General features: G+C 33.2%; 1 protein-coding gene across 9 annotated transcripts in view; it reads right to left on the reverse strand.

Moving 5' to 3' along the window:
- The window catches only part of LOC145680831 (ATP-dependent RNA helicase A-like), a 189,649-nt gene that overhangs the window by 162,031 nt on the left and 13,673 nt on the right, over nucleotides 1-13,945 (reverse strand). For all 9 annotated transcript variants that reach the window (XM_081751929.1, XM_081751927.1, XM_081751930.1 and 6 more), the window contains 2 exons: nucleotides 9,923-10,095; nucleotides 7,417-7,551 (listed from right to left, as the gene is read on the reverse strand). In XM_081751929.1, coding sequence (XP_081608055.1) covers nucleotides 7,417-7,551; nucleotides 9,923-10,095 — 308 coding nt within the window. The remainder of the gene's footprint in view (nucleotides 1-7,416; nucleotides 7,552-9,922; nucleotides 10,096-13,945) is intronic.

Genomic DNA, 13,945 nt, shown 5'->3' on the forward strand with positions numbered 1-13,945 from the left:
TTTCTATGTTTATATAAAATGTTCTTAAAGTCTGCTATTACGGTATTATCAGCAAAATCAAGGCTGCTTTCGAGAGATTTAACATGTTCAGAAAATACTACATCATCCTTTACATTCATCAAATTTTGTGTCTTTTCCAATCGTTGATCATTTAATTTATCACCTTTTTCACTAATAGCAACATTATTCACTATAGGAGACAGATCATTATATTGGCAAGCACTATTATCTAATTTTGGAAGCAGTTTCTGAACAATTTTCTGAGGTATACCCGGTATCGTCAAAGTTTGGTTTTTAAAATCAAGCATGACTCGTAATTGGGATAGTAAATCTAAGCCCATAATTAAGTTCTCGTTAAGATCTTTGATAACCAGAATAGGGATTGATATTTCGAAATCTTGGATAGATATTGACACACGGGTAATTCCTGCTACTCTCTTTTTATGTTTACCGGTAAAATCAACTATAATAATGTTCTCAGCCTTTTGTAGCTTAGGATTCGAATAATTACTAGTGATTACTTTCCACCATGAATACGATAATAGAGAGGCGTTTGCTCCCGTATCGAGTAAAGCTTCGGTACTTAATCCATTGACTTTAATAGGTATTTTAGCAGTACTGTATGATTTTAAAAATACAAAATTTTCTTCGATATTAAAACCATCATTGACAGTATCGTCTTCAAACCAACAACGATTTACAACAGGTATAAATTGATATTGACACCTGTTAATTGCTATTTCCGAATAGTTATTCACAGAAACGTCATAGGAAAGATCGTTTTCATAATTAGCATGAACCGGTAAATTGGAAGATAAATGTTCATAGAAATTATCGCTTAAATTTTTAGATAAATGCTCATGAGAACCTACAGCTGACATGGGTTTAACCCCTACCATATCAGCCGCAATTAGTTTAAATTCATACTCGAGTAAGGTTCCAATAGGGTACACTGTACAGCACAATCATGATTATGTCCTGTATTATTGTTTTGTACAGAAATTACTTCAATACCTGGATCTTGATGTGAAGTGCCATCTCTTATCCTTCCATTACTTCTATCCACGTAGTTCGCTGCGTTGGTGGAATTTCTCCATACATTTCGTCTATTTTTAAACCTATTTTGACTATATGGTCTAACATAGGAATTATTACGATTAATTAGGTTAGGCGGATTCCCTACATAACCTTGTCTATTTTGTTCATTTTGATTGCTAGAGTATACTCGTCTTAGGTTCGGTTCATTATTATTCACACTTCGGATATTCAAATTCCGAACAGGGACCAAATGATCTGAATTATTCTTATTTTTACCCATTCCTGATTGTGTTAGATTCATAGCATGGTATTGAGTTTCGTAGCATTGTACAAGCATTAATAAATGACTGAAACTCATACACTGTGTGGAAAATAAGATCTGCTGTAATTTAAATGGAAGCAAATTGCGAATCGATGCAATTATTCTTGATTCCGATTGCAAGGGATTAACAACCTTTAATTCATTATAGACATTTATAACAAACTACAATAGATTTGTGCAATCGAGGATTGAAATGTTGATTTCTAAGAGTGGCATCTCTGTTTGCCAGCAAAAAGTCATTTTCGTAATTCGCGATCAATGCCGCTTTAAATTCCTCATATGTACTAATGTGATCACGTATTGCCTTAAACCATAAGGAACAAGGTGGGAGTAATACATGGGGTATTAATTTCATGTATTGTGATCGGTCGATAGACATTATACTGCATTCGTCTTGGAACTTCTCTAAGAAAGAACTAGCATTTTCATTGCACTTACCACTAAATTTACTCATGGCTTTGATTTCGCTCATCTTGACACTTAACTTTACCTTTCTTTTCTCACTCCTTGTTCTTGTGGTGTGATTGTTCCGGTCCGTAGCGTGCTGTGTCACGATACCATTTATATTTCGTTCATCAGTGATCTTCGGACAATTTTCCTCTAATATAATATCCTCCTCAGATTCCGGCGAAGGCGTATTTATATCCGGTGATTGGGGAAACTCGAAGCGATCACTGCCCAGATTATTGCGATAAATGGTGTCTCTAGCCTGTAACGTTTTAATTTCTTCCTGCATAGTAGCCAACTGGATCTTTTGATGTTTAACGGAAGATTCTATTAACGTTAAATCCTTTTTTACCGCACAGATTTCATGATTTTGATGATCGTGCTTTTCTTGACACTCATCGGCTAACCTTTTTAACTTCTCTTCAAACTGCGAGGATATGTCGTTCATCACCTGGACGATTGTTTGTTTCGTATCGTCTGATTTCAGTTCTATCCGTTCTATTCGTTTACTTAATTCTTCATACTGCTTGCTAGCTTCATTAAATTTTAGTTCTATCTTCTTTTCCATGGTCTGGTTAGCTTCATAGAACTTCAGTTCTATCTTCTGTTCCATGGTCTGGTTAGCTTCATAGAACTTCTGTTCCATGTTTGTGTTAGATTCATTGAGCTTCTGTTCCATGGTTTGTTTTATCTCAGTCGTCATTTGCATAATTTGTCGCTGCACAGCTAACAAAAGTCGATCCTCAGATGACAAACTTGGTGTTGCACTAATTTCACCTGGATTACTGGTATTAGATTCCTGTTGCACTATTTCACTATCCATTTTTCTTTTGATGACCTTACCGCTTCGTAATACGGTTAAGTTCGTATTCATAAATGGTAATATCCAAGTAAATTCAGCCCTACTTTCCTTCTTCGGGAACTGAATTTTCAAAAGATCCCGGGTTTGGTAAACCAAATTTTTATAACGACTCTATAGAAAAGCGTCGTCAACCTGGTCCGTCTGTTAAAATATAAGTTACGAAGCGATAATAACTTTTCTTTATGCAAGAATCAACTCAGATATTCAAAGATCATTAGCCTCACCTTTATTGCTTGATATGTCTTAAATATTCCTTTTAAGACCGTAAAATACATAAATTCACTTGACTAGGTCAACACATAACATGTACATAGCCATAACTATCCCATAATAATCTCTTACATATATTAAAAACATTCTTCTTTTCTGTTAATTTAAAAATGAACATTCTACTAAGTATATTACATATTTATGAGCACTTTTTGCCCACGGTACAGGTAAATATTATACAAACTAAAGTATTTCATTATATCCAGGGTGCATTTAACTAAACTCATCGAACAGTTTATTCTTGAGGGTCCTTGTAGAAAATCAAAGTATCATCAGCATATCGAAAATATCTAATACAAGAAAATTTAGGAAGGATATTTGTTTCAAACATGTCCAGTACCAAATTAGAAAGTATTGGAGAAAGGATATTACCCATAGCCAATCCAACGTCCTGTCGAGAAATGGTGTCGTCAAATTGGAAGAAATTGTTCCTTAGACAAAAGGCTATTAGTCGAGAGATTAATTGGATTTCGTATGGGTTCACTTTTAGTTTAAGTAAAGCCATTTCCCCTGCCTGTAGAGCCAGGTCTACTGATATTGATGGATACATTTCCACAACATCAAAAGATGCCAAATGGATGGAATTTGCAGCAACAAAGGAATTCAAGCATGTTTTCAACTCCAAACTGTTTTAAACCGTGTATCTAACTGGAATATTATATAATTCCTGATGAAATCAAAACAAAATTGAAAGTCCATAACCCAGCCTTACCAATCATATATGGGCTTCCAAAAATACATAAACCTAATGTTCCATTGAGACCAATAGTAGCTGGTTTTCATCATCCTACATATTTACTTTTAAAATGACTGTATGATAAACTCGTATCATATAATATTCCAGTTAGATACATGGTTAAAAACAGTTTGGAGTTGAAAACATGCTTGAATTCCTTTGTTGCTGCAAATTCCATCCATTTGGCATCTTTTGATGTTGTGGAAATGTATCCATCAATATCAGTAGACCTGGCTCTACAGGCAGGGGAAATGGCTTTACTTAAACTAAAAGTGAACCCATACGAAATCCAATTAATCTCTCGACTAATAGCCTTTTGTCTAAGGAACAATTTCTTCCAATTTGACGACACCATTTCTCGACAGGACGTTGGATTGGCTATGGGTAATATCCTTTCTCCAATACTTTCTAATTTGGTACTGGACATGTTTGAAACAAATATCCTTCCTAAATTTTCTTGTATTAGATATTTTCGATATGCTGATGATACTTTGATTTTCTACAAGGACCCTCAAGAATAAACTGTTCGATGAGTTTAGTTAAATGCACCCTGGAATAAAATTTACGAAGGAACTTATTGTGCTTTTGACTTTCTTGGCATCACCATTAAAAGACATAACAACAAATTTGTTACTTCGGTATACCACAAACCTTCTGCTGGTACAAAAATATATCAACTTCAAATCATCACATTCATGACTTCGGAAATTAAATGTTTGGAAAAACTTTTTTAGGAGAGCTCTTTTCCTTTCAGACCTCTCTGAGGATCTCAACAAGGAAATACAGTATTTATTACAAATTGGACGGGAAAATGGTTTCCAAAAATCTTTATTGTTAAAATGGTACAAACAGGCACAACAGGAGATCGTCTGCACCCACCATCAACTAACAACAGATGCCGTAACTGACAGATGTCCCTTTGGTTCCACATTTTTCAGCAAAAATCAAGATGATTCTACAAAGACACATCAAAATTTCAAAAGTTCCTCCAAAATCTATAGATAAATACATAACCAATTTTGAAGCATTTTTTACTGACCCTTTACAAAGCAGTGGCGTCTATCAGGTGAAATGTCAGTGTGATAAAGTGTATATAGGTTAAACAAAAATTAACATTTATACTAGAATAACTGAGCACGTTTGTACCTCGAAATCTCGGAATCCGCAACAGTTATCCGGTCTAGCAACGCATCTTTATAACAATCACATCGCGGAATCATGTTTAATTGGAAAAGCAAAAACAGCAACGGAACGGAAAATTAAAGAATTATATGATATTCACAAAGAAAGGTCCTCACTTAACCTGGATAGAGGAGAAATAAATATTATTTGGAATAATCTCTTCACTACATACTTCCACCATTTGGAAAGCAAGGACAGAAAACAGTGAACAGCAGTGTACAATGTCAGTGAGTTTCTATTCCCGTGTGTTTTAATGTTTGACAGAAGATTTTTTTTTTTTTTTTACATATCCTAACCTTTTAACCATTTTTAAACCTTCTTTCATGCTTTTAATATCCTTTTTGAAGTCTACCACAAGCTGAAGAAGGAGGTTGCATCTTCCGAAAGCGCTTCCTGTTACATGTAGAAGAAAATGCTGCTACATATTTTCTGCGGTGTCATAGCCTTTCCGCTTTTTCTCATTGAATATAATCACCGCTCGCAATGTTGTGATAATATGTTATTTTTTTTTCTCATTAACCTTTCAAAGACGGCAGTGACATATAAACACAGCCAGTTGTTTTGTTCCGTACGGGAGTGGTATGTAAACACAAAATCTGGACAGAGAAGATGGGTATGGTTTGTAAGCATGAATTGCGTTTAATTTGTCAAGTAAGTAATTCTATGTATTGCAATACAATAAAACTTCAGTGTGAAAATGATTCCTTTTTAGTCTTTATATTTGGTCTCTGAAGAATGGTTGATTTAAAATAGCCGTCCCTAAAGGGTTAAAATTGAGATAACTAATTCTTTCTCCTTATTTTAAAGACTTTATGCTGTTCATGAAATACCTCAATGTGACACGGGAAGGTGAGGTGTGTACATATAAGGAAAGAGGGTCCAAATTAAGAAGTCAGCACCTTTATAAATAATAGGCAAAATGACCAAATATCGTAAAAGCCAATTTAAGTCGCGCCTGAAGTCTTCACAGTTGAAATTTCGATAAAAAAAGCACACCTGATCTTCCGATTAATACGTATATTTATCCCACATACCATTATGATTATTATTTACATTACTTCTTCCATGTAGTTTTTATTTTTCCTTATTTTCCATTTTTTATTTATAACTTATTTCCTTATTTTCTATTTAGTTAGGGTTTAGAAACACTGTCACATACTCACGTGACCATACATTCAAACATGGCACCCACCTGCACGTTTCTCTAAGTTTTCTCTATTCTTTATTATTGTATCTTTTTCTTTTTCCCTACTTTTTTTAAAGGTTTTCCCTTTTTATGGTAAATATGTAACTAACTTTCGGTTTCTAATCTCTTTTGATCCCTTTTGTTTTACCGTAGAACTTTCATTCAAGAAGCAACATTTTTGTTAGTGACTAGATAACAGCATAAATTATACAGCTATAAATTTAATGAAATCTTAACATTAATGTTTTGCTTGTCGTTCTGCTAAAGGAGACGATTAGAAGTCTATGAACAATTAAATAATCAGTAAATTGTGAACCAATAAGAATATCCCGTAAAACTGATTTAAAACGAACATTTTTAGGTTATGCCTTACAGGCTAGAGACGGATGATACATGCAAGTGAATGACGACGAAAAAATTGGTGGATTAAGGATGGAAGGAGAATATAGGAGAACAAAGAATAATCTAACGAACACGATGTCATTCACCATAGGATTCCGTGAAACTTCATGCACAAAGTGTTTGCCTACTGCAGTTGACAAGGGTAAGTTTTAAAACTAACTCATGGTGACTGTAGACAAACTACATGGATTTGGACCATTTACAATGATGCAATCTAGACATCTCTATAACGTAATGTTCGAAAAAGCATTAAACAAAACAAAGATGATACTTTATCTTTCTTCTCTACATTCTAATGACGAATCTGTTAGAAGACTGAGTTGAAGAAAAGCATTTAAATAATGACTGTACTTGGTTGATTAATAATGACTCGAGCAGTGCCAGCCAATAGAGTAATCAGAAGAAAATGAACAGATTTTGTTGTTGTTGACAAGTTCTTATGTTTTCGTAGTTATAATAGATAGCTGAAGTTCCAGTTATGACATGATAAAAGTCTTTTAATAAATGGAATGTTGTTAACGAATTTGTATGATACATAAGAAGCTAATATTGGGAATAAATAAAATCAGAGATCCTATTGTACAGCTTTGTTATAATATAAGTAAATTCCTATCAGTATATCTTGTTAAAGTATCCCTAGAGTTCACCACTACATCAATCACATGATCATTATTAATTCTTTATTTTTAAAAGTCTATCAATAAACCGATATATAATTTCCTTTTGATTGTCATATTGACTGGCATTAAACTACAAGTCGTTAATGACCAACCAATCACAACCACTGTTTAAATACTCTCCCCCAACTCAATCTCCAAACAGAATCGTGGTGGTATTTGACAGCTGTGTCTGAATTTAGAGTCTTCACCAAGCGTATATATTCTAAGAACTATCAAGTACGTAAGTACCTCTCATTTTAAAAGAAAATCTAGTTTATTTGTAATTATTATCCCTAACCGCATTTAACTTACCCTTAATAGATCTTCAGAATCGCGAGAACATGATACTGAAGTTTCCGATGTAGTACTCATAGAATTACTAGTCAGTGCTATATTCTTTCCGAATCTGGCCCTATCATCACTACGGGCGTTTAGATGTCCCAAAACCTAAAATAGATTAGATAGTAGATTAGTAGATATGAACGCAAGTATTATGTGTACATATCTAAATATTTTCAGGACAATTCACTTTCTTATAAATTATCACCATTAAATACACGTCTAAAATATTAAATTGACGGGGCACAACCTACTGTAAAATTAATTTTGAAAGGAACAGTTATTACTTTTCTTCATCGATTGAAAAAGATATGTAAGAATAGTCAATGGCATCGCTACGCCATTTTAGAACAGGCTTAACGCCTTGTAAACAGACTTAAAGCTTCTTACAGCCACCAAGACATACATTAAATTGAAAAATACACATACAGAATGGAGTTCTATTTTCAAGTTTAACCACAAAAATATATTGGCCTACTGAGCGGAGAGTAAGAAGTTTATTCTAATTTATTATTATTATTATTATTATTATTATTATTATTATTATTATTATTTTGATCCAAATGCTGGAATGTAAAATGTAAGAACCTAGAAATATCTTTTAACATCTTTGGGATTACAATGCACTGAGTACTACCGATTTATAGATACATGTTTATTCAAAGATGAGGTTTACAGTACTCAGTGCAGGTTGTTATAATCAGTGCCGGATTTACGTATAAGCTAAACAAGCTATAGCTTAGGGCCCCACTGTCTTCGAGGGCCTCTAAAAATTTTAAAAGAGAAACTGGATGTAAATTTCCAAAATCTAAGGTAAAAACAAATAAAATAAAATGTACGAAGTAATAAAAAAAATATGTTTCAAGTTAGAGAATAATAGATATGTCACTAAAAATATATTTCTTAATATTGCATTTCAGTTCAACGATTACTTTCATAAAATACATAAATTGCCATGTACCAATGGCTTTAGATTCATATTTGATCCATCAATTACCAAACCGCATATATTCAACACAAAAACGCATTAATTTGTCATTAACAAAGGACAACTGGACAAACGGCTCCATTACTTTCAATAGCTTAGAGTCTCATCAAATCTAAATCCAGCCCTGGTTGTAAACTTTCATCATACATTTTAAAGGCTATGCAGCTTAACATCAAAGTAACGAAGAAAATTGAAATATGTATTTATTTCCTGAACCAAATAAACCAAAAAGTTTCACAGCAAGGTTTTCCGTGAAGATACAGCAAGCACCCTGTACATATACGAAAATTCAGCAAAGTACACAGAGTCTTCTATGTTTAAGTGATATTGACAGAATAATAGAAATTACTTGTAACATCGAAAAGAAAAATAATTACAATACGAACAGATTGAGAAAATGGTTGTATCGTAGATTTCTTCAGACAAAACTAGCAACAAAAACAAAACATCATATTAGAAAATGAATAGGCAGCCTGTAATTCATTTGCTTTCAAAGAAGTTTCAAAAAGGAACCAAAATTTTTCGGGAACCAAAATTTTAACACAGCATTAATGCCTCTCAAAGAACAAGTTTCTTCACTAATCCGGTTGTTTTCGGCAGATGTCTATCAATGCTCATGCATATGACATGAAACATGCAGAGGCACAACCAAAGAAGAAAAACACATACACTAGACTAAACATATCCGTAACGCCAAACGATGTTTTAGTAAGAGTTCTCTGAAAATACAACAAATAATTAACAATATATATATATATATATATATATATATATATATATATATATATATATATATATATATATATATATATATATATATATATATATATATATATATAGATAGATAGATAGATAGATAGATAGATAGATAGATAGATAGATAGATAGATAGATAGATATAGATATAGATATAGAAATAGATATATATATGAAACATTGGTTGTTATAGATGTATCGACAGGAAGTTTTCACTGTCAATAGAACTATAGGACATGACAGCTGAACCCCGGAACCAAAATTACACTTCAACGGAAACACTCTGGACTTAAGTTGAAACCTCATAGACACCTTGTCATCATCATGAAAATACATGAAATGAAATGAATTTTGAGTTTTACGTCCCACGGTTATGCCGGTTAGGCTAAAGGAGACGGTGATAATGAGTAATGAATGAAATGGTGGAATGAAGAAAGTGGGAGGAAACGGAAGAACCCCGAGAAAACCCACGCACACGGTGTTTGTCCACCACAAAGTTCACTTGGCGGGAGCAGGGTTTGAACCCGAGACCCCTAGCACCAGAGGTGAACGCTCTACCACTGAGCCACCGTGGCCCCTCATTAAAATATTATATATATATATATATTATAGAAACGTCTTAGTTTAACCCATCAAAGCTATATTACTCATAACGTTACTATTTGAATTATGATACTTGTCTAATACACATATATTTCGAAATTAACGCAAAAAAGACGTAATAGAACTATTTACCCTCGGAGGTATTTCGTTGATATCAATTTCACTATTATCTAGCATCTGCTGAAGATACTTTGCTGCTGCGTCAATTTCTGCATACTTCTTGTGTAAAGGAGTTGAAGTACTTTTATAAGGCAGTCCCTTAACTTGCACTGTACATTTGAATGTACGATCGGAACGATTTGGATCTGGAAATGAAAAGATCAACTTAAGATAAAATTAAATAAAAATTAAGTTTTATACTAAATAATTTCTTGCATACTTGTTTTATTATAATTACTGCGGACGGCGAAAGAAAGTAACATAATAACCAAGCTCGGGAATCGAACTTGGAACCCATCCAGCGCCCGTACATTGACAGCTTCGTCAACAACAACCTGAATGTATACGAAGCTATCCGCACACAAAAGCTGTTACAATATTAATTGTGAAGTGATTCAAACAAAACGAAGTTTTGTCCCAACCTCACCACAAACAACCGCAATAAACCACAATTAAAAGCAATAACTTCAGCAATTCGAGTTCACCGTAAAGAACATAACACAAGGATTCAATTCATTATATATATATATATATATATATATATATATATATATGTGTGTGTGTGTGTGTGTGTGTGTTTTTACATATTTACAGAACGGCATATAAAGGTTAAAAAATAATAAAAGAAAAAAGTATTCACTACTAAATAATTGATTACAGTTTATGCAGGTCCGTTTATTTCGTGGTCATTTTCTCCAATGACATGTCGGTCTTCCCACTTCTTTCTCTATCGGAGCACCGCCCACAGGTTTAGAATCCAGGCCTAAAAGGTAATTTCGAAACCCTCATTTCATACAAACTTTTATTCACTTCGTTTCCACATGCACTCTCATTAGCTGGAGCATTTCGTGACGTATAAGCAAAGTCTATTGTTACGTAAAATGAAAGAAAATGCAGAAGTGAAAACTAAATGTACTTCTGTAAGTCCACTGCATAAAATGAAATAAATTTTCTAAAAATTGGTTCATAGTAAACATTACTACGTATAGTTTATTAAGTAACATAGCCTTACGTACATTTACGATTATTTATTTTGCAAACGTCATGATCACCATGTACCAAAAGATACTAAAATCAGAATAAACCTTATTACAAAAATCTAGTAACTCTCGTGGATGGTTCTTCAAGCGTAATCAATACAATTGAAATAATTTGTAATAAAAAAATCATTAAATTGCAACAATACAGTTCTTAAGTTGGAATTAAGAACGTCACAATAGTTTTAAATCTGCAAATTGCTTGCACGCTAACGACACCTATTAGCGTGACTGTTGATTATTGAGACGTTTGCCATTTATAAATAGCATCTCATCTTTCATAACTGACAATAGCTAACTAGAATATGGTACAGGAAAAGAAAAAAAAATCTGTCTTACAGGGTATTCAGCAATGCATTTTTTATTATTATCTCGTATCTAACTGTAGCACTAATAATAATGATAATTATGACAATAATTGATATGAACGGAAAAGAAATATATGGTTAAGGACCAATCAGTAATCATAAAATAATTCGAGCAGAGAAAACGATTTATCCCGTTTCGTCAAATCTTAATTAACAATGGACCATCATGTGGACTTTTTACACGTATCTGATGGGGATATTTTCTTCAACTTGTACGGGTAACACATCTACTCCCTGAAAGGACATCGCAAAATCAGAACTCACAATAGCTTAGTATTAGATGAATAATGAGAATAAAATAATCATGTACTTATTTACAAATTAATTCCGAGTATGAAAAAAATAATTATAATAATAATAAAAAAAAGCTTAAGCATATGAGTGCAAAATTACGGTCTCGGTTACGTAAGACATAATTTGTATCCTATTCATATATTCTTATTAGTGAGTATTCATTATTTACCCAGATACAACAAAATTATATTATACTGTTAAAATACCCTCCCAAATCATATTATTCATTTTCCCAAAAATAAAGTGAGCAGACAGGCAGAGAAAGAAATTTTCAACACATAATATTAATATGCAATTAATTTGTTCATTCCTGTATATATTTTTTCCTTTCTGTGAATAAAAAGGCAACATGAAACGATCATATTTAAATTAACAAACTTCATACGATCATCTCACGTTACCATTGCAACAATAATTTTGTTAGTTTTGCTTAGCTAATGTTGAACTTTAAGAGATTTGGTGACGCAAATTCGTAAGGGATTAACGCTACCAAATTACTTACTACATCATCTAATATTTAGCACATGTTAACATCAACCTTAGATGGTCCTCAGAAGATACGACATCATTCCTTTCTCAAGCTTAAGTATCCTGGACGGGTACTTGAGTTCGAGATCACAATTATCTCTACATGTTACAACTATGTCTGTGCATCGGAATGAACAGATCAAAAAATGTCTATAACTACATGTCTAGATCAAAACATGTCTATAACTGTACTGTGTACTATAACAAACATCAAGATGATGAAGTTACTTCTCGCTGACAGGAACTACTTCACTTTCGAAGCCTAAGAAGCCTATGATGAACAGAAGCGATTAAATCGTGATTCCTACGGTCGAATTATTGAAGCCTTCAAAAAAAATCACGTTTCGTCCTCGTTAACCGCATGGGTGAGACTTGCCAACGACTTCTAGAAATTTTAAGCAATACGAAGATGCTATCTTACATTGTCTCGTAATATGTTTCGTGTGATGATGTGACTATAAATAGTTTCCAACTTTCAGCTCGCGAACATCAGTGGAAGTGAAAATTAGGCCAACAAACTTCCCAAATGAGGAAATTCAAGTGAAGCATGAACAGACAATCCTCAAGCGAAAGATCTGAATTTTTCTGTATCAGCATTCCATTGAAAGCCATATTTGCAGCTTCAATTAATTACTACTGCAATAATAGCCTAAATCTGCACATAAGAAATGCATACAAAATTTTGCTGACTTTTCGACAAATAACATATTCGTGAGATTATTCTTCAAACTTTTTGGTAGAACTTTAGATAAATCTTTCACACACAGCTACCAGTGGTTTTGATCATTTTGTGTTTCCACAGAATGTAAATTTCTTATTCATTTTAACTTCTTGCGCCCAATAAAACTTCAAAGGTACACTTAAATTTTCGTTTATAAGCTGCCATACAGTTGACTTTATGTGTTGTAATCTTATAATGTAATTCAGGCATTGAGTTGATTTATACGAGAGTGCTCTATTTTGTATGATTTCAAAATAATGTTTAAGTGATTTATTCCAAATGTTAAGTTCGGCTAATTTTTCCACCCTCTTCTACATAATTTACTCTAACACTCCTCAGTAAAGATATTCTTTTATACAGGGTTTGTAAATACATGTTTCAACGCTTGGGAGATTATGCTACAAGTAAAAACAGAGACAAAATTCCAAACGTAAGCAACCTTACTCAATTGGTCTTAATATGAATATTGTAAGACATTTATATTAATTTCATAAACGTAAGCTTGTCCAGTGCTGTTGTCTTATTTAATAGATGAATCTGGACAAAAGGCGGCGCGAAGTTAAAGATACATCACAGTCGTAATTTCGCGCATGTTAGCTACTCCTAATTAACACGAATTTTCAGGTTTGTAAGACCAAACGAAGTAAGTTTTCTTCGAGTTTAACACCATTCTTGTTCTTAGTAATTAGTGAAGGAAGCGAAGTAAAATATTTAGTTTTTACCGGGGAACTAAACAGTACCACGATTCACTACATCCTACCCTCTCTGGACGGGAAAATTCATTCGTTGCAAATTACCTAGAATCAATGCTAATTTAATCAGTCTTACTACGCCTGACTAAGTGATGATTATATCTTCTGATATTGCCGAATTATGGTCCTGTTCCAAGCATACTTACTTGCGCCTAGGATATGAAAAATCTGCAAAACTCAACAGATGTCTTATTGGTCGGTGTTGTTGTCGGTCAAAGAAAAAGGTTAACTTATTTTTATGAGACACGGGCAAATTTCGTAAACGCATTTATTTTCGAAGGTTTCCCAATTGTCTA

Source organism: Thermobia domestica, chromosome 3 (assembly GCF_964235325.1).
Source record: "Thermobia domestica chromosome 3, izTheDome1.hap1.1, whole genome shotgun sequence".
Lineage (NCBI taxonomy): Eukaryota > Metazoa > Arthropoda > Insecta > Zygentoma > Lepismatidae > Thermobia > Thermobia domestica.